Source organism: Mirounga leonina, unplaced genomic scaffold (genome assembly GCF_011800145.1).
Source record: "Mirounga leonina isolate KUSES-001 unplaced genomic scaffold, KU_Mleo_1.0 Mir_418, whole genome shotgun sequence".
NCBI classification, from domain to species: domain Eukaryota; kingdom Metazoa; phylum Chordata; class Mammalia; order Carnivora; family Phocidae; genus Mirounga; species Mirounga leonina.
The window spans coordinates 10,962,395-10,987,889 of record NW_023270739.1 but is presented as its reverse complement, the minus strand read 5'-3'; the positions used below and the strand labels follow the sequence as shown (position 1 = coordinate 10,987,889).

Genomic DNA, 25,495 nt, shown 5'->3' with positions numbered 1-25,495 from the left:
GCGATGTGACTGGCTGGATAGGAAGGTTTCTTTGGGAAGGCACCAACCATGGCTCAAACAAGAGGTGAATAGGCGGCTTTATCTGAAGTGCAGGCCCCAGGGTGGATAGGTCAGTGACTGGCCACACCATGGTGGATCAGGGGAATCGGATCTCCACAGAACAAATGACAGCATGCTTTCTGAGCCCTGGTCCTCCTCTCCTGACATTCCTTCTGCCCACAGATGTACCGAGGCTTCACCAAGATGCCCCACGTGCAGTACATCCACACAGAAGCTTCTGAAAGTCTCTGTGGCCTGAAGCTAGAAGTCAACAAGTACCAGTACCTGCTGACAGGTAACGGCTAACTCTAGCATCTAGGCCAGAGTTTGGCCAAGGTCCACCAGTCCTTCGCTTCAGAAGGACAGAGAAGCAGTAGTTGACCCAGAAGTGTCCTTAGGACCTTGGCCATGTGCCCAGTGAATTGTAAGGAGTACCTTATGTAGGGTGCATCTTGCTTGGCCTGGGGTAGGAACTCGAGGCTCTACCCGGAGGCTGGGTTTTAGTCTCAGCTCCATCACCGGCCCCGCAGAGGAAATGTAGTTTTGCCTAGTTCTGCAGTTTCTCAGCTTTACTATATTATATAAATAAAAAGGGATTTCGAGTACCTGTTCCTCTATACCTCACAATCTATTTATTGGGTCTATCTTTGAAAGTTGCCCACCTTCAGGCACTCAATGTGGGAAAGGAAAAAATAAGATCAAAACCAAGCAACCACTGATGAGTGAAGGGATGAGTTGGCCTTAGTCCCAGCTCCAGCACTTCATGGGTTTAAGACCTTCTGCAAATCACTTAACCTCTCTGAGCTTCGGTTTTCCCCACCTGGGAAATGGGAACACAGTCTGGCCTCAAAGGTGTTGGGAAGGATGAAATAAAATCGTAGGACTAGAAAGTACTTAGCACAGTACCTGGTCTGAGGTGGGTACTCGGGGGTGAGAATTCTTTCGCCTGTGGCTGGGCTCTGGACAAAACAACTCTTCCCTTATCCTCTTTCCTCCTCTAGGCCGTGTCTATGATGGTAAAATGTACACAGGACTGTGCAACTTCGTGGAGAGGTGGGACCAGCTCACCCTCTCCCAGCGCAAGGGGCTCAACTACCGGTATCACTTGGGCTGTAACTGCAAGGTAAGCCCTGGAGAAGGCAGGCACGGGGGAGAGCTGGCTCACAGCCCGAGAAACGTCAGTTCTGGCCGTACTGGGCACTGGGCCCTTGTGCTGAGAGGGGCATGCACATCGGGCCAGGGCAGAAGGGCAGGTCTGAACAGGGGTGGTGAGGAATGTTGCCCCCAGGCTGAGCAACGAAGAAGGTGGGAGAAGAGTGCCTTTCTCTGTCATCTGCTGCCTCCAAGCTGCCCACCTGGCAGCTGCCGGGGCACAAGGACTCTTCAGCATCCCTGGCCCCTCCTGTGGCTCAAGGTTGTGGCAGGTACAAGATCCTAATGCTGACAGGTCCTGTTGAGCAGTCCCAGTGGGCTCACCAGGGCAGCTGCCTCACTGGTGGCCCCTGCTGAAGGTGGCCGAGCTGGCACAGGACTGCTGATACCAAATGCTGCAGAAGGTCACTCTTCAATCAGGCCCAATTCCTTGACTCAAGCCCAGGGCCATGGCACACAGCCTTCCTGCTGCGGGAGGGAGCTGTACTGTTCTCTCACTAATTCTCACAACAACTCTGTGCGGTTTTCATTACTACTGCGCTCATTTTGCAGATGAGAAAATAGAGGCTCAGAGAGCTCAAGTAACTAGCCTCAGGTCACACAGCTCACTGAGTCTGATTTCTCTCCTAGGGCAGCTGGATGCCCAAAGTTTATGCTTTGATCTTTTTAATTCCTCAATTCCCACAACAGCTGAGATTGCTCATCCTTGCCTGTTGCCATTTGAGAAGGAAAAGCTCTCTTGAATGTCTAATTCCACCACTTTTGGGCTGTGTAACCTGGAGCACGTTACTTAACCTCTGTGAGCCTCTATTTCCTTATCTGTAAAGGGAGCTAAATCTGTTATGAGAACTAAAGAGAATAACATAGAAGCACTGAGCAGAATATCTGGTACACAGTGGTGCTTAGTAAGTGTTAGTGAGTGTTCTATTACTTTCACTAAGGGACTGATGTGGCTGGGCTCCACTACAGTGGTGAGCATCTAGACTTGAGGAAGCATCAGCACTGGGTCCACCATGACAGAGCCCACCAACCTTTCGCTGTTATCTAATTGCAGATCAAATCCTGCTACTACCTGCCTTGCTTTGTGACCTCCAAGAACGAGTGCCTCTGGACCGACATGCTCTCCAATTTCGGCTACCCTGGCTACCAGTCCAAACACTACGCCTGCATCCGGCAGAAGGGTGGTTACTGCAGCTGGTACCGAGGATGGGCGCCCCCGGACAAAAGCATCATCAATGCCACAGACCCCTGAGCACCAGACCCTACCCCACCTCACCTCCCTCCCTTCCCGCTGAGCTTCCCTCGGACACTAACTCTTCCCAGATGATGACAATGACATTAGTGCCTGTTTTCTTGCAAATTTAGCACTTCGAACACTTAAGGAAAAGTCTATGCTGTCATATGGAGTTTGTTTGGAACCATCCTCCTGGCCCCACCCTGCCCCTTCTTTTTGGCCTTGACATCACCCATTTCCACGCGGGAATTTTTGGCGCCATGCCAGAAAGAATGAGGAATGTACACTCCTCTTCTTCGTGATAATATAATCTATTTTTTTAGGAAAACAAATATCGAAAAACTACCCCATTTGGGCATTGTTAACATCTACCCCTCTCTCCTCTTCCCCACCTCACCATCTCCCAGACCCTTTTCCCTTGGCTCTTCTCCTCCACCCCAGTACATAAAAGACACAGACAAGGAAGATGCTGAGAGGTCAACTGTTTCAGGATCAGTCCAGGGCAGCAAGCAGACAGACTCAAGGTACGCAGAAGATCTTACACACCAAGGAGATGCTACTGCATGTCCCAACCAGACTGTCTGTCTGTGTCTGAACGTAAGAGTGAGGGAGGGAAGGAAGAGACGGCAGGAGAGGGTCTGAGAGGATGCAGTACACACAGTTCCCCCAGGCCAGTGCCGCTGGGATTGACCAGATGTTTCTGAGTCTGGAGCAAGCAGCCAGGCCAGAATAACAGAACTTTCTTAGTTGACGAAGACTTAAACATCTGCCTGAGGTCAGGAGGCAATTTGCCTGCCTTGTACAAAAGCTCAGGTGAAAGACTGAGATGAATGTCTTTCCTCTCTCTATCTCCCACAAGACTTCCTCCTGGAAAACTCTTTCGTAGATTTGGCCAGGAGCTTGCCTTTATGTAAATTGGAGGAATACACACACCATACACTATCCACCGATATAGTCAAGTAGATTTGGGTAGAGAATACTATTTCCGAAGTAGGGTTTAGCTCACCTAGGGGGATGTGTTTGTATACACATTTGCATATACCCACACGGGGACATAAGCTAATTTTTTACAGGACACAGAATTCTGTTCAATGCTGTTAAATATGCCAGTAGTATAATCTCTTCTATTTTTTTGTTGTTGCTTGTTTGAAGAAAATCATGACATTCCAAGTTGACTTTTTTTTTTCATTTTAATTAAAATTTGAAATTCTGAACACTCTTGACATCCCTCTAACTGGGGTCATCTGACCTCTGTCCCTATCCTTTTCTCCTGCTTCATGTTTGGGGCCTTCATTTAACTGCCTTACTGGCTTGGCTCAGGTGGGAGATGAGAGTTAGTGTGGGTCAGGGGCCGGGGCACAGGAGGGAAAGCTGCAAAGTGTCCTGCCTCAGCTAGATGGCCACTTTCCTGGGTTTCGAGACAGCCTGTTCTTCTTCCCCCAGCTCACTGGTGGGCGAACACCACCTCCTGAGGTCTTCACCTCATGGGATTAAAATCAGTGGTCACTGGGGAAGCCTGACTCTGCAATCAGCTGTAGGGTTTTTTTTGTGTGTGTTTTTTTTGAAATAAAACTATAATATAAGTTCTCTGATTAAATAAAATTATTTTAAGTTTAAGTATTGAAAGTGAGATGCCAAGAGTAGGTGAGAATGTATATTTTACAGAGTTGGGGGTGGTAGGACGGTGACATTTAACATGATTGCTCTGTCTCTTTTTTTCAGATTATGGGTATTTATCCTCTTAGTATTTGTATCTTCAGTTCATTCCACTTTAGGAAACAGAGCTGCCAATTGAAACAGGAGAAAAAAAAAAAAGAAGCAAACAACACATTGTAATGTCTTGTGTGCACACACACACACACACACGCCCAGGCAAGGTGTTTGGTAGAACTCCTCAGTGGGAAGGAGTACAGGCATCCAGCTTCTGTGGGATCCATTTTATTTTCTTGTATCTTTCACCTTATGGTCATGCCATCTGGTGGGGGGGAAATGGGAGGCTTTGCCCTCTCAATGCAGCAGTATAAGCAAAAGGAGCTGAGGTCAGCAGTCCAGTGGTTTTTAAGAAGTAAGCCCCAGCCTTGGTGTTCTGAGATTTTCTTGATTTCAACCTTAAAGTCTTCTAAGGTGGAACCCCTGACCCAACCCACACAAGTGTCCTCCCACAAATGAACATCAGCATCCCCTCTATGAAGCATTGATAATTCTTGGTCCCTGGTGGGGCCACCTCCACTCACACAAAGCAGGACCTGGGGTGAGGCCTGAGCATGAGTCATCTGAGGTTTCCCCTGCAGAAATGTTGGTGGAACCACAGTCCCATCTGCCAGGCCCTGGCGAAGAGAACAGCAGGTCCTGGGCAAAGAAGGGTCCTTTGCAAAGCGATGTTGGCAGAGGGCGGTTTTTGAGCTTTCTATAAGCTATAGCTTTGTTTATTTCACCTGTTCACTTACTGTATAATTTAAAGTCATTTATGTAGCTGAGACACTTCCGTATTTCAATCATATCGTGAACGTTTTATTTTGCTAAATCTTGTGTCATGTGTAGGCTTTAATATGTGTACATTGTGTTTAAGAGAAAAAAAAAAAATGAAACCCACATGCCGCCATTTTCCTGAATCAAATTCTACAGTGGAATGGAGGGTAAAATACTTCTACTGTGCAGGCAGCTCGACTGGCAAACTGGAGAAATGAGAAGGAACTAGCCCTTGAGACTCATCCATCCTCCTCCCTTTATCGGCATCCCAGTGCTTTCTGGAGCAGGAAGGAGGAGGGGAAAATAGCAAGTACATTCATGTCCTTGCTCTGTATCAACTGGCACTGGGCAGTCTGCTGGTCATTCCCATTCTTCTTCCACTTGATCTTTGACCACCCAACTGGGAAGCCATGATTTCTCCTAAAAATCCAGGGCCATGGGAACTATGATTCCAAGACCTCTTGGCCTCATCTGGCCAACTCTTCTGCCTCCCTATCCAGACAGCACTATACCCAGCCGCTCTCCTCTCAGACCTGTGCTCCATCTGGTTGGGTAGATAATACTGGAGACCCTTATCCTTTACCGTCACCCAGCTCCAGACCTACATCATGGCAGTTGAGGTACAGCCCATGAGCACCATTTTTCATATATTGGTTCTTGAGCAATTAAAGAAACAAAAGACTTATTGGAAGAACTTTTTTTCAGAGACACTGTGGCCCCCTGGGAGAGAGTACCCTCCCCTGCCCCGGCCTTTCATCTTTTGTTTGATGGTCGCCAATGTGGATTACCCCAAGATGGCACCCGAGTGTTTGGCTCCTGGCTACCAAAAGTAAAAATATCACTACAGTAGTTTTACACAAGGAAAACACTTTAAAAATCTGATGACAGAAGCAAAAAAAAAAAAAAATGTGGAAGTATAGGGGAGATGGATATCAACAGCCTCCAAATTGGCTCTTGGGAAGTGTGAGGAGGGAAAGAACTTAAAGACCAGTTTGTGCTTTGAGGGGAGGGGCTTCATAGATTCTCCCAGGCCCTCACCCTTCCCTTTAGCCAGTCTGCTGTCCTGAGACCCAGAAGTGATAGAGAGAAACCAACCAGAGAAAACCCTGTCTGGAAGGAATGTATTTGTTGCTAAATTTTGTAGCACTGTTTACAGTTTTCCTCCATGTTATTTATGAATTTTATATTCCGTGAATGTATATTGTCTGTAATGTTGCATAATGTTCACTTTTTATAGTGTGTCCTTTATTCTAAACAGTAAAATGGTTTTATTTCTATCACACACCTGCAGTCTCTTGCCTCCTTATATCCTGACCACCACTGGGGGTAATATAGACAGCAGAGGGCCTTGGAAGCTGGTCCTGCTTATCCTGGCTACAGGCCCATGCACGTTTCTCTCCATTCATTCACTTTAATTCACTTCTACAGTCTGAGCCCACCCTGCTCTAGTCTTTTCCCAAGGCAGGAACAATTTCAGGAGAGGCATTCTAGATTTCCTCCTGACTGCTAATCCTGCCCTGAGCTTGCTCCCTGATTCCAAGGCCAGGGTTCTCCATAGCTCTACAGAATCCGGATCTCTATCTAATTAACTATTAGTAAGCAGTACAAGTATTCCCAGACCAGAGCCCTGACATGGCTTTCCCTGTTTTCTTCTTAAGAATCTCACCCCATGGAAGTGAGAGGGGAAGGCTGCAAACATCAGTGTCTGATGCCAAATGCCTGCCTGAAATTCCAAGTATGGCTCAGCCTAGTTGGGAATGCCAGGAACTCAAGAGGTCCCACTAACTGGTGGGCTCCTCCAAGAGCTTACAGCTGGATCTCATCCTCAATGGGCTGGGCTGGCTGCAGACCCCTCACCCAACTTTCATCCCATTGTTGACAATGTTCCGGGGTATAATGCCCCTATTTTAAGCTATTCTACTTTGATCACCTATCATATGTCAGGCATAGCACTCTATACACATGATTATATTAAACTTCAACAACCCAATGAGGTTGCCCCACTGTCCTCCATAGTTTCCAGCTGAGGAACTCCATAGTTTCCAGCTGAGGAACCCGGGTTAATTCATTGCTCAAGACCTAGTATGCTGGCAGACTATGATTCAAACTCATTCTGGCTTGATGATAAACCTTGACTTTTCTCTACTGTGTTCATGCTTTGTTGGAATATGCCAGGTTCCACAAACCCTTCTTATTCTAAACAGCACATCCTGGATTCTAAGACTCTTACCAGATCAGATATAAGGGAAAGATAATCAAAGGAAACCTCTCTGCTTGTTTAGACTGCTCCTCCTTGGAGCCTGCAGTCCTACCCATCAATGTCTCCAAACAGAATCCTCCAGGTCAGCAGCCTGAGCTTGGGATTCTAAAACCAGGCCGCAGTCTCCAGCTGGGACGTTTGGATACCCTATTAACTACCCTGTTCCCCAAAATTCACATTGCTTATGTGGCAAGCATGGGGCCGTGGCCCTAAATTCCTTTGACCAGTTTAAGAAGACCACCAACCACACAAGCAGACACATCACAGGCTATCTCCGGCTGCGCAGAACTCTTCCACCCAACTTCTTCTGGCTGTGGGATAGAAAGCTCTCCACCCTATTCAGAAAGACGTTAACCTTCCCACCCAGATGTCCTCCAAAGGAGGGACTCTACCATGTGCTCCAAGCTAAGCTCCAACCACTTCCCAGACACAACCTCGGGTACACACAAAAGTCAAAATCTAAAGAGAACATACAAAGAAACTGCCCTTTGATGATCAATGCAAATAAAACATTACTGTTTTTATTGAAATAAGAGTTGAAACCAGGTTCTGCCCAGGGCCCAAGGGAAACAACTTCCAACCTCTGAAACATCTTTTATCTTTATTATCAACCTTTGGCTCCAAAAATGCCAGCTCAAGTTGCCCCCAGATCTGCTAAAAATTTCCAATGTCCCAAGGAATGCCATCTACCTTTGTCATTTGCCCTGCTACCTCAAACTTTACCTGAAGAGTTGATTCTTTCCCTAGGGAAGCCAGGCATTCCCATAGGAAATCACAACTCTTCCTTAGAGGCCAGGTGGTCAGGGAGTGGACCCTCAACCCACTCCTCCATTCAAAGGGATTGAAAACATGGACATCTGTTTCATTCCATATTATGAAGATCATCAGAGTAAAAAAGGGCACTCACCATTGGCTTATGGTTGGGGAAGAATGTTTGTTCCACAAGTGGGAACTTCTCAGGACCCAGGGAATGGAAGATCTTAATGAGCTGAGAGAACTAGGAGAGAAGAAAGAACATTGGTCAATCATTGTGGTGAACTTCCCACTTGATCCCAGGTCTCAAGTATCTGACCATTCTGAGCTGAGCTGCAGTAGCTAGTCCCTGTTTACAAGATAAAAACCAGATTCTTAGGCTGGAAATTCATCTTCTCAATTATCTGGTTGCATCAACCCTTCATTCCTGCCAGGCCACTGAGTTCAGCTCAATTATATTTAATGAGCATTTACTATACCCTCAACATTTCACACAAGCACGACCTGCTGACATTCATGCCACGTCCCCAGGCTGCAAAGCCTTTCTTTCTAGAGAGGTAGTACTGCATAAAATTTTATGGTATAGACTCTGGATTCAAAATCTCCACTACTTACTAACTGTGTAGCCTGGAAAGTCATTCCATTTGTAAATGGAGAAAACAAGAGATCCAATAATACACAATGTATGAAAAGCTGCGCCTGGTCCCTAGGAGCACTTGAATGTTAGATCCCAGCTAACATGCTGAACAACATGGATTTGAATTGCACAGGTCCACTTATATGCAGATTCTTTTTAGTAAATACAGTCCAGTGCTATAAATGTATTTTCTCTTCCTTATGATTTTCTTAACAACATTTTCTTTTCCTTAGATTGCTTTATTGTAAGAAAATAACATATAATACATATAACACATGAAATTGTGTTTAATTATTTATGTTATTAGTAAAGCTTCCAGTCAACAGTAGGCTATCAGTAGTTAGGTTTTGGGGGAGTAAAACGTTATATACAGATTTTCAACTGCACAGGGTGTTGGCACCCCAACTCCTGCACTGTTCAAGGGTCAACTCTATTTTTTCTGCTTTTACAACCACACTCATTTCCAACTGCTCGAGCTGCATCCCTTTCACACCTGGCTCCTCTTGCTTCAGCACGGCCTTGTTTTGCCATAGAGATAGCTACCATCTCCAGAGATGGAGGGTAAGCTCCTGGGAGGCAGGCCTTGGACCTACATTTTCCTCCACTACCCCACACCACTTGGCACCCTTGGGAGCTCACTTTGTGCTTGGAGAAGATGACACAAGAGAAGATGGAAGGGTACTCTAGGTGTGCAGTGAGACTAGTGCCCTGGAGACACTCAGTGGCTGTCATAGCTGTGGCCTTGGGTACAGGGGACAGTGAGAGAAGTTGACAGAGGGTGATCTGTGACAGACCACTGGGAGCCTTAAAGGCTGGAACAAGGAGCTTGGAATTTACCCAGAAAGCAAAAGGGAACTCCTGGTGGAAGTGGAAAGGGCAGGGTAATTCTGATCAGGAAGAAGGAGTAAGCTACAATATGTGGCCCAATGGCTAGAAGGGGCGCCAAGGTTTGCACCAGACTGATTTGGGAGTAACTCAACACTAATGGCTCAGACAGAGAGAACGGGTAACTTAAGAACTTTTTGCATCATGCTAGAACTGGCCTGCAAACTCTTGGGGTAGAGTCTGAAGGTGTGGTGCTACATGGAATCCACTTAGAGGGTCTGAGGGACCTCAGAAATATGGGAAATGATGGGGGATCCCTCAGTTTACAGATAAGGATGCTGAAGTCCAGAGACTGAGAGAGTAAGTCTATGATCAAGCACACGAGTTTTGGAGATGCCCACCTCCAGTTTCCTCATCTGTACAATGGAGATGTTAGCAATACGTACTTGTCAGGGTGGTTCTGAAGATCAAATACAATATGTACATTAACAGTTCAGCACACACACAGTGCTGATGAATGTTAGCTGCTGCCATCACGATGTCTGTGTGGAAAGACAAGGGGGTTGGGCTAATACTCTCTAAGACCCTTTCCAGATAGTGGCATAAAATCTGGGATGCCATAGGCAAAAAATCTCAGAGTAGAATGAGAAGGAGACCAGAGGCATGATAATAGTGGTTAAAAACTATCCATACCTACTAAATTAATGTCTATATTCATTCAATAAATATTGAGTGCCAACTCTGCAGAGACCTTGATGGCACTCAATATTTACTGAATGAATATAATAATTGTCATCATGTATTGAGTGTATACTTTGTGCCAGCCAAATGTATTCACTCATAACCCTACCAGGATGACCCTATTATTATCATCATTTTACAAATACGGAAAATAAACTCAGAGAGGTTAAGCAAGTCGCTCAAGATGACACAGGTCATAAACTGAGGCTTCTAGAACTAGTTAATCTGGCTCCATTGCCCATGTTCTCAACCACTGTCCTACCACCAAGACACCAAGCAGAGGGAAACAAGAGACAAGATAGGTAGAGCTCCAGAGAGCACACTGTATATATCCCCAGCCTCCACATTTCCTACCTCCCTTCCTTGCTTTATCTTGTCTCTTGGCACTTATATGACATACTACATATTTGGCATTTTATTAATAAACAGCATGTGCCCCTGCTCACTAGAATATAAGATGTATGGGTCAGGGACTTTGGTCTGATCTGCTCACTGCCATGTTCCCAGGACTTAGAACAGTGCCTGGAACATAGCAGGTGCTGAATAAATATTTGTTGCATGAATGAATTACTTCCAGTAGGGAAGACAGATAATACGCAAAAGAATGGATAAATATATCATTCTAGATGGAGATAAGTATTGGAGGAAAAATAAAGCAGGGTAAGGGAATTGAGAGTATTGGGGGGAATGGAGGGGGTATCCTAGGAAAACCCTCTCTTACAGGGTAACATTTGAATGGAGACTCAAATAAATCAAGGGATGAATGAAATTCATGAATACAAAACAGGGAAAATCAAGTCTTGGGGTTTGGGGAGATTTGGCTTCAAGTTCTGGTTTCACTCCTAATATAGTCTATATGACCCTGGGTGAGGTCCTTAGCTGCTCTGAAGCTGAGCTTCTTTTTCTGTCAAATGGAATGATGATGTCCACTTCACATGATAGCAATAGTTTGAGCACCAGGAAGCATGATCTTCTGGTAGATAGTAAGTGCTCACTGAATAGTGCCCACTGTTAACAAAAATGATATAATTTAATGTAAGTAAGAATAGTATAGTACTCCTCTTACCACTAATGTTATTATAAGATAACACTATACCATAATATGTTCAGACTATGTTATTATATGATATTCGTTATTCAGTTGCTTAAGAAAGACCCATTACTGAGGCCTCCATGCCGGAGGATGGGCCCATTTCAGGGCTGGGAGGCCACCCACTGCCCACCTCATTCTAGGTCAGCCTGGCCCATCACCTACCACCCAGGGCTTGCTGCAGAAGTTGTAGACAGAGTAGAGGGAGTTGACAGCAGGCAACCCTCCGTACTGGAGGCCGATGACCAGGCTTCGGTAATCTTCACCCAGAGCCATGCTGTAGGCATGCTGACGGACTAGGATGAAGTCTGGCTTGAAGGATCTGCAAAGAGAGGGGTCGGCAGCAGTGTTACTACATGGGGCATTGCTGAAACACCAGGGCATTGGGCCACAGTCTATAGGGATAGCACTGACCTGGCATGGGTGCCACCAGCTAGGGGCCCTCAGTTCAGAATGGGGATGGGGTGGGGGAGTGTGGATGGGGACAGTTGGATGCAAATACACAGCAGCTACAAAATAAAGGGGCTGAAAACAACTGATATTTTATTCATTTTATTTTTTAGGTGGTTTTTTAGATTTTTCTACATTGAACAAATACTCATTTACAATCAGAGGAAAATGTATGCGATAACTCAGTGAATCCACCTCCATTTTTATTAGGCAACACCTACTACCTTACTGAATCCTCCTAACTGCTCAAGGATGTGGGCAATGCTGCCGGCAACTCCATTTTACAGAGGAGCACTGATAAAGGAGATTTTCAACTTTTAATGTTTGTGGGCCCTGCTCCTCGGCTTCCAGGGAAGCCATACTCCAACATTTGCCAAGGTCAAAATGACCTGGCAAAACCTCAGAGCATGGGCTCTATGTCTGCCCCAAGCGCACGTGGTGTACATCTGCTTTGTTAAAGAAAATAACCAAAAAGGAGCATTCTGAACACAAAAGATAAGAAAAAGTAAGAAACTTCCCTGGTTCCCATAAGACTCAAGTCACACAGCCTTGCAAATATTAGAAACTTAAGGCCTGCAACTTTCTGAAATGTTCTTTGTCTAATAATTTGCAACTTTTATGCAAAATATGTATATAAACCTACATCAAATGTTCCCTTACCAGAACACTCTCTTCTTTGTGAAGACTGTGCATCCCTGGCCCTGTCCTAACTTGGACTTGAATAACTCTCTCCCTCTTTTTTTTTTAAGAAATTCCAAAATGTGTTCATTTTGTGTCAACAGCATCCTGAGGCTCACAAAGATTAAGTCACTTGCTCAAAAAGACATGCTGCAGGTACACGGCAGGGTCAGATACGTGTAGCCTTGTGGCCCTAGTTCTCAACTACCATGCAGCATGGTTTGTATATATACTTACATATATATACATAATATGTATACATTCATATATAACCTGTATATTTCAAACAGGTCTCATCCCTTTCAAGTAGCAACCTCTGGAAAGCGCAAGAACATTAATGTGATGGCCAAGAACATGGCAGGCTCTTTGCTGGGACCCTTTGGAGACATGATCCTGATTAGTGTTCACAAGCAGACCTGGGTAAGGTCAGGACTATTTCCCCACTTTGTAGATGGGAACACGCAGCTCAGAGAAGTTAGGAACTTCCCCAAGTCACAAAGCTGGGAAGTAGGAGAGGCATGTGTGAACTCAGGTGATCTCACTCCAAGTCCATATACTCTTCCTTCCATCACATGACTCCAGGTGAATTCACACACTGTTTTACTTGCACTGCCAAGGATCCATCTATTTCTAGATTCCTCACTTCTAGGTCACACAAGAAAATCAGCTTCACAGTGCGTAGGTGGTTTACAATTAAAATGGTATGATCCACTTGGCTCATCCAGAGTTAGACACTTAGCTTCAAATAAACTGTTTCTCTTTAAAGTGATTCAAATTTAAGTTAAAATAACTGTCAAATGGAAAGGACTCGCCCCCGATTAGAGACAGAAGGAAAGAATGAGTTGCAGGTACAGACACTTCTCAAATTGTTCTGAGCTTGGGTCTCCTTGTACACCCCAGGGCCCGGTGCCAGGGGAGCAGAGGTGTAATAAGTACATGTTGAAGGAACAAATGATGTACATGAACATCACCCTCTCATCCCCAGAGGAAATGGCAAAGGTTTCCCTCATGGAGTTGTAACTCATCCTAGGGGAGCCAGGTGGATGGTGACATCTTGGGTATGGCTGGCATTGTGCTCATGGAAATGGTCAATCACGTCACTCTGTAGTTAGGGTCAGAGTTGGGTTAGAAGCTTGGAATTATTATGTCTATATCCTTATTGCATTTTAAGAGCTGAGCCAGTCCAATTAATGTATTTTACAGATGGGGAAACTGAGGCCTACAGAAAGGCAGTGATGTGTCCCAGGTCACATGAGCCCATAGCAAGACAGTGATGTGTCCCAGGCAAAACCATGTCAGAACAGCAGGTCATACCCAGGTCTCTCCTCTGGCTTTCCTGCTCTTTGTGTTTCACTTCACTGGGTCTTACAGCAATAGAGAAGGAAGGGAGGAAGGGGCGAGTGGTGTGTTTCTGACAGGGATCTGATGACAATAGACAGCACTCACAAAATATATCCACTTTTTGCTTTTATATGATTTTAAAAGTAATATATGTTCATTGTGTAAAAGAAAAAAAAGCGTCAAAAACACAAAGAAGTAAACAAAGTTACCTGTATGTAATTCTCAACTCAGAGAAAATCCCTAATAACCTTTTATGTGTCTCCTTATATGTACACTACAATCCACTTATCTATTTTTAATGTATATAATATACATTCATACTCATAACTGATTTCATGCTTTCTATTATTATTTTTCTATTTTCCACACATTATAGTGTGAGCATTTCTTCTAATAACAAAATATCTTCAAAAATACCATTTCTAACAGTCTATTGAATGGACATACCATGATGAAGTCAACTTATCATCCACTATTATCAAGTAGATTGTTTCCAAAACTTCACACATGTACATGTTTGCACACAAATCAATGCCTTCCTTTTTAACTATTTCCTTATGATAGATTTTAAGAAGTGGGATTACTGGCTTAAGGGGTATGAATTTTTTTTAAGTAACCAAATGTGCCCCCTTTCTAAAGGCGTAAGCCACCAGTTGCACATGTCAGTGTCCATATTACTACAGCTTCACCAGCACAGCAGTTTTTGAAAAATACATTTTTTTTTAAATTTGATAAGCAACTTCCCCTAAGATACCCTGTATCCCCATTGCTGTTTTAGTTTGCATTTCTGTGACTTTAGTGAGTTTGAGTACTTTCATTAACGGTGTGCATTTTCTTTTCTTTTCTTTTCTGTAAAAGTCTGCTCACAGAGCTCTTTGTATAGGATGCTGCCCTTTATCTTTATCACATTGTCCTGTGTGGCAATATTTTTACTAGTTGTTTGCTTGCCCCCCCCCCTTTTTATGGCTGTGCATTTTCAAAAAACCATATAAACACATTTTCCATTCCCTCCTAGTCAAATCTATCAGTCTTTCCCTTTGATTTCTCTCTCTGCTTTGATGATCAGAGGGTCCTCTGGGGCCCTGGTTCTCACAATGAGACACCCCTTACTCCCAGCAGGGTGGCTCCCCCACAGACAACAGCAGAGGCAAACCTGGTGTCTCACTGGGGATAACTCCACTTTGCCCCAGGAGGAAATAATCAAAGGTCTCATGCTGGCTAGCCTGCCAGTTTTTCACTGTTTGTGGAGAACTCATAAGAAAGATACAGCCTGGGGGGTTAATCTGGCTATCTAGAAAAAGAGGGTGCCCTTCCAAGATCATCTTCCAAGAGGAGTATCTGAGGGCCTGTCCTGAGATGGCCCCATTCCAATCCCAGATATTATGATGTGCTTACTCTCCAGGACTTCTAGAACTCATCTCTAAATTGGAATCTTTCTGATTCTTTGAAATAACAGTAGTGGTCACTCCTCTTTGTCTTTAAGGATTTGGAAATCTACCTCAAGATGCTGTATTCAAAGAGTTCTTTCAAAATTATACAGCCCTTCCCTGCTTAAAAGCCCTCTGAAGGCTTCCTCTTTCTGATAGCAGATCCTAGGCTCCTTACCATGGCAACAGGACCCCTGCCCACCTCTCCACCCTCACTTTCTACCTTTCTCCCTCCCTCACTGCCACTGAGCCACACTGACACTATCTCTTCCTCTAACTCTCTCCCTGGACACTCTTCCCCAAATGGTGTCCAGGGGGTCTCGTTCTCATCACTCACTCATCAGCTTGAGTTCATTTCCACAAAGATACCTGTCCTGCTCACTCTACTGAAATTTGCCCTAAGCCCCATATTGCCCTATTTTCCTTTCTTCACAACTCTTGTGGCAGTTTTATTTCTCCTGTTTATCGGTTTAGTTTTTTATTGTCTCTTCCCTCTAAAGAAGACAGCTCAATGAGAACAGAACACCTGCCTGTCTTGAACAAAATAGACCATACCCATGTTTTTAAATGAATGACTGAGTTAATGAATACATGTGTAAGTGAGGGAATAAATGAATGGGCATGAAGTGAAATGACTACTGGAAAAGGGAGGGACCTCTTTACTTGTACTCCTAGAGAAGAGACCTGGTGCTGACAGCCAGGGTTGCCATGTGGTCCCTAACAGCGACGCGCTGCCTTACAAGGGAACATGCTCTATATTCCTGGAGATATGTTAGCATCATCAAGAAAGTTTTAACCCCAGGGAATTCAAGATGGACCCATGACCTCTTCACATTATCAAGTATAATATGTGAAAAAATAAACACTTTCTATGAGTGATAAATCTGGGCAAACCAGGCACGTGTTACAGTTCAAATGTTGCCATTCACTGCTGCATAGAATGCACAGGGTCCTTCCTGACAGCCTGTGGTATGAGGAATTTGCAAGGAATGCAGAGAAATTAGTAACTTGAGCCAGGGGACCTGTGGCATGAAGTTCCTCCCTTCATACCCAGCACCCCAGCTTCTCTATCCAATCAGGGAATGGCCAAGTCCTGATATCAAGGATGTGGCCACCAGCAATTCTCAGGCCCTGGCAGTGGGCCAAGCACCCTGGTAGGGGCTGGAGACCCTGAGATGACAGGGACATGATCCCTGTTTTCAGGACACCCCCAATCCAAGAGGAGTTGAGTGCAATTCTAAAGGACTGGGACTCACGAAGTACACCAGTAAGTAAGTGAAATAATAGAAGCAAGTACAAGGTACAAAGGTGGGCCAAAGATGTACTCAACTCTGTCTGGGGGTGGGTGTGGGTCAGCATGTGCCAGAAGGCTTGGGTCTTGAAGGAAGAGTAGGGGTTTGTCATGTGGGCAAGGCTTTGCAGATGTTCCGGGTAGAGGGAACAGTCCCTGTACCCAACTTTTTCTTCTGAGTTATATGACCTATTAAGTTCCCTTTGTTGTCTACACTGGTGAATTGGGTCAGTTGCTTGCCATCACTTTTGCTCTGACTGATATTGGGAGGAAGTGGCAAAGTTTGCAACTGGTTACATTGCTGGAGTATAAGGTTTGATGAGGTGATGGCAAGAGATGAGGCTGGGTAAGAAGTCCCAACGGCTCTCATGAGCCCCCTTCCTTCTTGTCTCCATAGTCCCACTGGGTCCAAGTCCTGCATCTTTCATGCCTGGGCAAGAAGGCTGCCTTCAATACCACACATCCTGGCTGGAGCCTATACCTGGGTTTTCTTATTCTTTCAGCTTTAGACTTAATATGAGCTATATTATTTGGGTTCCTGATTCCAGATCTTTCTCAGAAGTGGCTGTCAGCATTGGAGAGGAAATCAAGGACAACATATAATTAAATGGTAGAGATGGGACAGGTGAGGCTGTGCCTGGAGATTACAGGGTGCTTCAGGCAGTAGAGGCAGGGGGCCGAAGGCTGAGTGACTTTTAACCATCAGAGAAGTGTAATGATTCCCTAAAATATGCAGAAGCCTGTGGTGGCAAGAACAGATCTTGACTAGGCTTTGCCTGGGACTTAAGTTAATAAGCTGAAGCTTCATTCTTCTTAGCCACTTGACTGCAATTTTGTAATGGTCCCTTGTTCCCCAAGAGTCAGAATGACAACGGGTGGTGATGCTGCTGATTTTGGTCACATACTGACCTATCACAGCCAGATCTGACCCCAGCCATTTCTGGGAAGGCTCCAGACTTTCTGACATTGGTGTCCACCAGCAGAGAGGCTTCTGGTTTCCTCTGAAGTGTCTCCACACTCCTCGATCCCTCTCCATCCCCCTCCATTGTCTGAAAATTCAACCTTGGGTACAGAATCTGGAGAAAGAAGACCAAGAGAACTGAGCACACCAGCAAAAACAGGTGTCCTGAGAAGAAAGGAGGAGATCAAAACACTGCAATGGTTTCCATGCTCCCTAAGGCTTATGGACCACTGTCCTGCAACAAGGACTGAGCAGAGGAGATTGTGCACACTTTGCAGACGGAGGGCCATATGGAAGGGCTTTGGGAATTAGGGATGCTTCCTGCCAGCCTGAGGACTGCAAGAAATTAGTCCAGGCTGAAAAGAAATTAGGTGGCAGCCAACCAAGAGTCTGGCAAGGAGCGGACAACAGGATGCTGCAGCGAGGCCTGTGGGGCCCGCACGGCAGCTGCTAGCTACACGGCATGACGGTGGTGGGGAAGGGGCCCCATGGGGCGTATGGACGGCCGGGCTCTCTGGTGAATCCCGGGGCCCCCTTTGTGAACCATCAGGAGCTTAATAAAACACAGATGCAACTTGCTGGAGGAAAGAGGCTTCCCCATCTCCCTTCTCAAGCCTCAAGAATCTCCGTCTCTCTGTCCTGGCCTCTTCCTTTTCTTTCATTTCAGAGAAGGAGTCTACACTGCTCTATCCTTGCTCCATCCTCCTCCTCCATCACTCTGGGGATTCCACATGTTATGAATTACACTATGTCCCCCCAAAAGATACAACTGAAGTCCTACTTCCTGTTACCGGTGAATGTGACCTTTTTGGAAATAGGTCTTTGCAGATTTAATCAAGTCAAGATGAGGTCGTACTGGAGTAGACTGGGCCCTCATCCCATGACTGGTGTCTTTAGAAGAAAAGGGGAATTTGGGCATAGACGCACAGGAAGAGTAGAATGCCATGTGACAAAGGAATCAAAGATTGGAGTGATAGGTCTCCACCCCAAGGAATGCCAAGAATTGCTGGCAACCATGAGAAGCTGGGAGGAGGTGAGGAAGGACCCTCACCTGCATCCTTGAGAAGGGAGCATGGCCCTGCCCATGCCTTGATCAGAGACTTGCAGCTTCCAGAACTGTGCGAGACTACATTTCTCTTGCTTGAGTCACCCAGCCTGTGGTGCTTGGCCACAGCAGCCAGTGGACACGGGTACACTGCACATCTAGCCAGCACTTCCTCCTTCTAGCTGCTTTCAGAGCTTCCTAGCTTCCTTTGCTCTTGTGTGTGGCCACCCACAGCCGCCTCCCCACTTCCCAAGACAACAACCCCAACCCCAACAATAAGAAACTTCCGATTTAAGGCTGAAAATGAACTGAGGGTTAAGGAATGTTCATATTTACATGAAAGAATTACAACCAACACTTCAATAAATACATGGAGATTCATTTGGAAGGATGTTTACCAAAATGCTAACCTGGTTATCTCTGAAGGGTGGGATGGAAAATGAGGGTTATTATATTCTTCTTCAGACTTTTTGGTGCTATCTACATTTAAAAAAGGGGAGAGCACAGAGCATTTTTTACAACCAGGAAAAGACAATGAGGTTATCTTTATTTTGGAAAAAAATGATAAATATAACAATGATGTAATATCATGGAAAATGCTTATGGGACAATTTCATGTGACATAGAACAATAGAAAAGGGAACACAGTAAAAATGATGGTCCTGGAAGAGGAGATGGAAAATTCCCAATTTGTTAAGGTGGTGAGGCTGCAGGTGATTTTTTTTGTTTTGAAATTTTCCATTGACCAAGTTGACCCTTGAACAGCATGGGTTTGAACTGCTCAGGTCCACTTATATGCAGACTTTTTTTTTTTTAATAAATACAGTACAATAATGTAAATATATTTTCTCCTCCTTAGGATTTCTTTAATAACATTTTTTTTCCTCTAACCTACTTTATTGTAAGAATACTGTATAGAATACACATAACACACAAAGTAGGTGTTAATTGACTGTTTATATTATTGGTAAGGCTTCTGGTCAACAGGAGCCTATTAGTACTTAAGTTTTGGGGGAGTCAGAAGTTATACACAGAATTTTGACTGTGCAGGGGATCAGCACCCCTAACACCTGCTATGTTCAAGGGTCAACTATAATACGGTTTGGGCATTAACCAAAACTTTAGGTTGGCATCGATAAATAAATGAGTGTGAAGCAAGCCCTTCTACTTGGCTTGGTGGCCATATAATTAGCCTCTTCTTCCTTCCATTGCTATAACTGTTGGACAGCGCAGTCTATGCCTGCTAGCCCCAATTCCCATGTACCCATCTCCACAACCCTCTGCATCTGGCTCAACTTCCTCTCCACCTCTATGAAATCACATTGAGGTCACTCCAAAATGCCAAACCAAGATGCCATGGCCTCTGTTATGCCCTCACTTTCCCTGATTTCTAATAAAAACTAACGTACCATGCGCCTCTATTCCAAGCCCTGTGTATCTTCATTCATTAAATCTGACAGCAGGTGTTATCATCCCCATTTTCCAGATAAGGAAACTTGAGGCACAGAGTGGTTAAGAAACTCACCAAGGTCACATATCTGTTGGTGGTGTGACCATGAGTCAAATCTGATAGCCTCCTGGATCTAGAGAAGGGTTTCCTAATCTCGGCATTATTGATATTCAGAGCTGGATAATTCTCTGTTGTGGGGGGCTGTCCTGAGCATTGCATGGTATCAGGAACATCACTGGCCGCTGCCCACTAGATGCAACAGCACCCCCATGCCCAGTTGTGAGAACCAAAAATGTCTGGAGACATTGTCAAGAGTCCTCTGGGAGTCAACAGTGGTAAACCCCTGCTGTAAAGCTCCTCCAGGCCTCTGTAGCATGATCTTTGTCTTCCCCTCCCAAACCCTTCCTCCCTGCCTCAATGACACCCTCTTCCCTTGTCTCCCAGCTGCTTCTTCCTGGCTCCTCACTTCACCATTTTCTCCCTTCCTGTGGCTCAAGCCTCCCTGTGGGTTCTTTGCCTATGGAATCATCTCTGTTCTGGAGGTTTTCCACCTTGTCCTCAAAGGCAATAGTGAAAATGACTCAGGTTTACAGAGCACTTCCTCTGTGCCAGGAGTCATTTTTAAGCTTTTAATTATGCTATCTTTAATCCTCACCATGATCCTGCATGGAGGGGAGTATTTTCAAGGAACTAAGGCATGGAGAGATTAAGCAAAGCAAGAACAAGGTCCACGTGAGACTCAAGTGATTCAAAGCCAATGTGCATAACCACCATGCAATCAGCACTGTTCACCCGCCTGAAAACTTAGTACTTCAAACTCCCTGTGCCCGGGGCCCAAGTTATCAGCCTCCTTCAAAGTGGATCTCTTGACTTCTCTTACCCACCATGCTCCCGGGAACCCAGTATCTGTCACCCTGAAGCCATCTGCAATTCTCTCTGACACCAACTGTGTAAAGAGTCACCAATGTTGCTGATTCTCCCCTCCAGAAGTGTCCCCCCCTCTTACTCTCATTTCCCTCCCATTGCCTCATTCCCAGGACACCTCAATAGACCCTCAGCTCCTAGTCCTGGGGTCACAGTCCCTTATCTTATTCCTCTCTGTAGCATAGGGCCTGGCTCAGAATCCAGACTGCTGAGTGTTACTCAATTTTCCTGCCTCTACCCCAGGGACTCCCAAGCTAAATGCTACAGGGCCTAAGCAGGTGACCCCAGCGCTGGATGAAGTGGGCTAGCCTTTTCTAGTAGATCTTCAGTATTCTCTTTGTTTCCATAGTAAACAAATAGAAATATTCTTAATTTCCACAATGCACTCTCTGGACTTTTTGGCACACACCTTGCTCCATCTTTCATTTTCCCACTTTTTTTTTTTTTAAAGATTTTATTTATTTATTTGAGACAGAGAGAATGAGAGAGACAGAGAGCACATGAGAGGGGGGAGGGGCAGAGGGAGAAGCAGGCTCCCTGCCGAGCAGGGAGCCCGATGCGGGACTCGATCCAGGGGCTCCAGGATCATGACCTGAGCCAAAGGCAGTCGCTTAACCAACTGACCACCCAGGCGCCCCATTTTCCCACTTTTGATAATGACTCAAGTACAAGAAACATTTCATACTTCTGTAGGCAAGCATAACCTCTTTGATAAATGGCAGCTAACGCAGGCCTCTGTAGACAGCAAGGGGGAGCGGGTGGGACTGGTGAAAGGAAGAATGGCCTGAGCTCCAGCCGTTATGGCCACATAGGAATGAAGTCCCAGGTGGCCCTAGTGACTTTTTGTTGAAGCCCAAATCTAGATATTTATATGAAATCCTCAAAAACTTAAATGTTGATGACTCATTCAAAAGAAGTTTTAAAAATTGCCATGCAGACTGGCACCAAAAATAAATAAAGCAGGATTTCTATGGGAAAACTCTCATGGAACTCAAACCTGCACCTAAAGGGGACCATGGCGACCCAACTCCAGCAGACAGTGGCCACGTAGAAATACCTGGGTCTGGTTTTACCAAATCCTTTGTTTTGCAATTGAAGCCAGAAACTTGCCTTTTATAAGATCTTTTGATGAAATCTCCCTTTTTTAAAAGTCCTGGACCATGTTGGGTGAGCAAACCCAACTTGTCTGGACAGAGCATGTGGCCTGGAAGTGGTCAGTGCATGATCTGCAACTTGGGGAGCTAACTCCAACCTCTTCACCAACCTCTTCTGCATTTCACTCCTGGACTGATCTTCAAATCCTGCTTTCTTCATGCTATCTGCTGCTCAAAACCCTCCGGGAGCCTCTCCTGCCTACAAGTGGGAGTTCTTACTTCTTCACCTGGCATTCAGTGCTCCCCAGAAAGCGGTCTGGGTCTCCTCTTAGCTGCATCTCCTCTGCCTGGCCCCTGGCTCTGCTGCCTTCCACAATCATCTTCTATCTGCTCACGATGCGCTCTGTCTGTGCCACTCCCCGTGCTTAGGAAGCTGCCTCTCAAAAACTCCCTCAACTCAAACCCTACTTCCTCAGTGATATCTTCCCCCCCATTCCCGTCACCCTCAGTTGTGTCTTAGTCAGGTGGAAATTATCAATATGATGTCTTCTGACAGCTCACAAGTTGTGGCCTCCTACTTAACTCTTCACCTGTTCGAGGGTGTCCTCTTCTAGGCACAAAGGTCTTGCCTCGACCCCAAGTCTCCTCTTCAAAGTGCCCAGAGAGATCTTTGTAGGACCCACATCTCAGCATGTCACTGTCCTGGACAGAGGATTTTGGACGCTGCCCACTGTTCGCAGATCGAAGCCCAAATACTTTTGAATGATACACAAAGTCTCGCATCCAGTCTAGTTTTGGTCTACTTCTCGAGTTCCACTGTGGCCATCCCCCAGGATATGCTCTATACTCCAGTCACATGGGACCACAGCTGTCCCCCAGAAGCCAAGATCTGTCTCATGTTTGAAACTCTGTACAGACTTGGGGAAAATGAAAGGGATATCAAAGGACCATTCAGAGAGAGCATTGTGGAAATTAAGAATATTCCTGTTTAATATGGAAACACAGTAAGTCCAGAAATACCCTTGCCCACTTGCCTGCTTGTAATGGTCTTTAAAAGCTTGCTCTTAATAATACTTCCCCTGTAGAATGGGCTGGTATTGTTCACTTAGGAAAGCCATCGTTAACTACCCAACACACACACACACTATGAAAATGGTGAAGCTCTCTGTAACAACTAGGGGTTGATATATATGTTTGTGGCTCCTTCCCTGAGTGCCTAGCAAGTGTCCAGTACACAGTAGGTGCTATAGAGATCCACAAGGAAAAGGAGTGTGCTCTGGCCTCACTTCTCAGGGTCCTAGACCATCTGAAGTCAACAACACTTCAACAACTAGCAGGAAAAAGAGGATCTGAAGATGCCAAAATGGCAGGCAGAGTGAGGGGAAAAAAGCAAGGACATCAGCTAGTCCAGCTCTGCCCGACTTGCCGTGGGTCCCTGAGACTGCTACTTCTCTCTGGGCCTCAGTTTCCTCACTAGGACAAAGAAAGTTGGGCTAAGTGACCTCCAAGGGCCCTTTTTCTGGGGTGACTGCCTCCAATTCCAGACTCAGAACCAAGGCTTTCAACACCCACCTCTCTGTCTGTCCGAGTTCCCTTGTGACATTCTGTCACGTAGCAGTAGTTCATAAGAATCAAGATTACCAGCTACTGAGTACTTGCAGAGTGCCAGGCACCTACAAGGGGCTTTTCAAGCCTTATCTCTTCGAATCCTCACATAAAGCCCCTGTGAAGTAGGTACTTATCTAGGGCTGGGTCTCCTAGAAGCCAAGCCCAAAACAAGCTTCCAAAAAGCTGTGATTCCAGGAGGGAGGGTGTGCTCTTAAGGCAAAGCTGGAAGGGGGTGAGGGAAGCAGGACAGGAAGGGGTGTAGTTGTGCATAAAGCCCAGTCTCGGTCTGATCTACAGGGCTGGCTCTGAAGTTGTCCCACCCTGAGGAAAGACGCCTGGGTTTTTACATCCCCAGAGTCACTCAGTTACCAACTCCCCTGACCAAAAGGGGAAGGTGACAAAGGGGAGTTAGCCTTTGGTTTATCTCAGGGACGGGGCTGCCATCAGCCCACCAGCCAAAGGCTCTGAAGAAGCTGGAGGTACAACTTGCAGTGCTGAGGGATGGGTGCACTGGCTGGCAAAGGGGATCGGAGCAGAGAACCCCAGCCATCTCTACAACACTACAATTAGCCCATTCTGCAGATGTGGAAAACCGAGACCTGGAGTGATTCAACATGCAGTATGGAGGTTTGTACTAGTAGGTACAAATCGCATCTCCCATAAACAGGCCCCTCCCCGAAGGCCCCATGTGCCTGTGTTTTCTCCAGCACCCAGAACGGTGACTGGGGACTGAGATGTGCTTGGAACGGCTGAGTCTGTGAGCTGCTGCTTGCTAGGGCTGGGGGGCTCGGGGCCTCAGGGTGGCATGTCTCTGTGAGGCCGGGGAGGGGGTTGTCAGTCCTCACCCCATGCGGGGGCCGAGGGAGCCACCCCACTCTCCGACAGCTGCCTGGGCTCCAAGGGCTGTCAGCGGCCTGCTCCACGCGGGGCGGGCCTCCTGCCAGGCTGGTGCTCAGGGAAGGGGAACATTATTCATCAGGGAGATAAGGCAGCTGATGAGAGACGGACCTCAGAGCAGCTGTTCCTCAGTGGCTGGAACGGATGCTGGAGAAGTGGAGGGGAGGGGAGGATGGGGGACAGCCCATTTTGAGATAAAAGATGATGGTACTGCTGGGAGGTGACGGGAGAACACATTTCCAACCCAGGCTGGGCGGTAGTGTATACTTGTACCCAAGGCTTCCCCACAAATATCCATGCCTGACAAGCCACATATGTGCTTCTGTCAGGTTAACTATCGAACCAGTCAGGGGGCCCTCTTATCAGCTCACTAGGCATGAATATCCACCTGGTGGGGTACACAGTTCCCAGGAAGACTCCTTCCCCAAGCTAATTGCTCAGTGCAAGCGTCCTGGGGCCCAGGGAAGCTAAATGCTCCTGGCTGGGCTATAGCCTTAAATCACTGGTTTCCTGCCTCCAGGGCACTTAGGTGGCAAGGACTTCAGGGAAGCTAAGCCCCTTTCCTGCTGCCCCTGTGGGTCTCCCCTCTTTTCTCAAAGGTAGTCCATACATGGTGGAATTTTCCAGATTGGGGAGCAAGTGTGGGTGAGGTTTCTTTATTTTTGGGGTTTTTTGTTGTTGTTGATGTTTTGAAGGGAGCCATTAAAAGAGACCCCGAGGATTTCCTGGCAGGGGAGAGTTGGATGTGAGGTCTGTGAAGGGAAATGGGCTCCCAAGTAGGGTTCATGGACAGCGTCTGAGCTCTTGGTGTCTTCCCTGATGTGCCCTGGCCATCTCTCCAGTCTCCTCCCCTGCCCATAGGTCAACTTCCTTTCTGACCAGACTGAAGGGTTTCCTTAGAAGCCTGGGGCTCCCCTGCCCTGTGCCTGGCAGTGGACTTTCCCACGCTGACCTCTGGCTTTATTCTATCTTAGCAGTCAGAATTGGGGGGGGGGCGGCGGGTAAGGCGGTGTATAGAGGGTTCTTTACAAGTATGTGTAATAGGATATTGATATAAAATATCTAAAACAAATGCAGCAGAATGTTAAGATTCAATAAGCAGGGTCATGAACAAACAGGTAACAGTGTT

At 46.1% G+C, this 25,495-nt stretch overlaps 2 protein-coding genes across 3 annotated transcripts in view; one reads left to right on the top strand and one right to left on the bottom strand.

The window, feature by feature from the left end:
• Window positions 1–6,176, top strand: part of TIMP3 (TIMP metallopeptidase inhibitor 3) — a 59,445-nt gene extending 53,269 nt beyond the window's left edge. Inside the window, exons 3-5 of the mRNA XM_034987639.1 lie at window positions 223–334; window positions 1,041–1,162; window positions 2,246–6,176. Coding sequence (XP_034843530.1) covers window positions 223–334; window positions 1,041–1,162; window positions 2,246–2,443 — 432 coding nt within the window. The 3' untranslated portion in view covers window positions 2,444–6,176. The remainder of the gene's footprint in view (window positions 1–222; window positions 335–1,040; window positions 1,163–2,245) is intronic.
• SYN3 (synapsin III) overlaps window positions 1–25,495 on the bottom strand; it is a 410,509-nt gene that overhangs the window by 291,028 nt on the left and 93,986 nt on the right. For both annotated transcript variants that reach the window (XM_034987637.1, XM_034987638.1), the window contains 2 exons: window positions 11,366–11,522; window positions 8,062–8,151 (listed from right to left, as the gene is read on the bottom strand). In XM_034987637.1, the coding sequence (XP_034843528.1) occupies window positions 8,062–8,151; window positions 11,366–11,522 (247 nt within the window). The remainder of the gene's footprint in view (window positions 1–8,061; window positions 8,152–11,365; window positions 11,523–25,495) is intronic.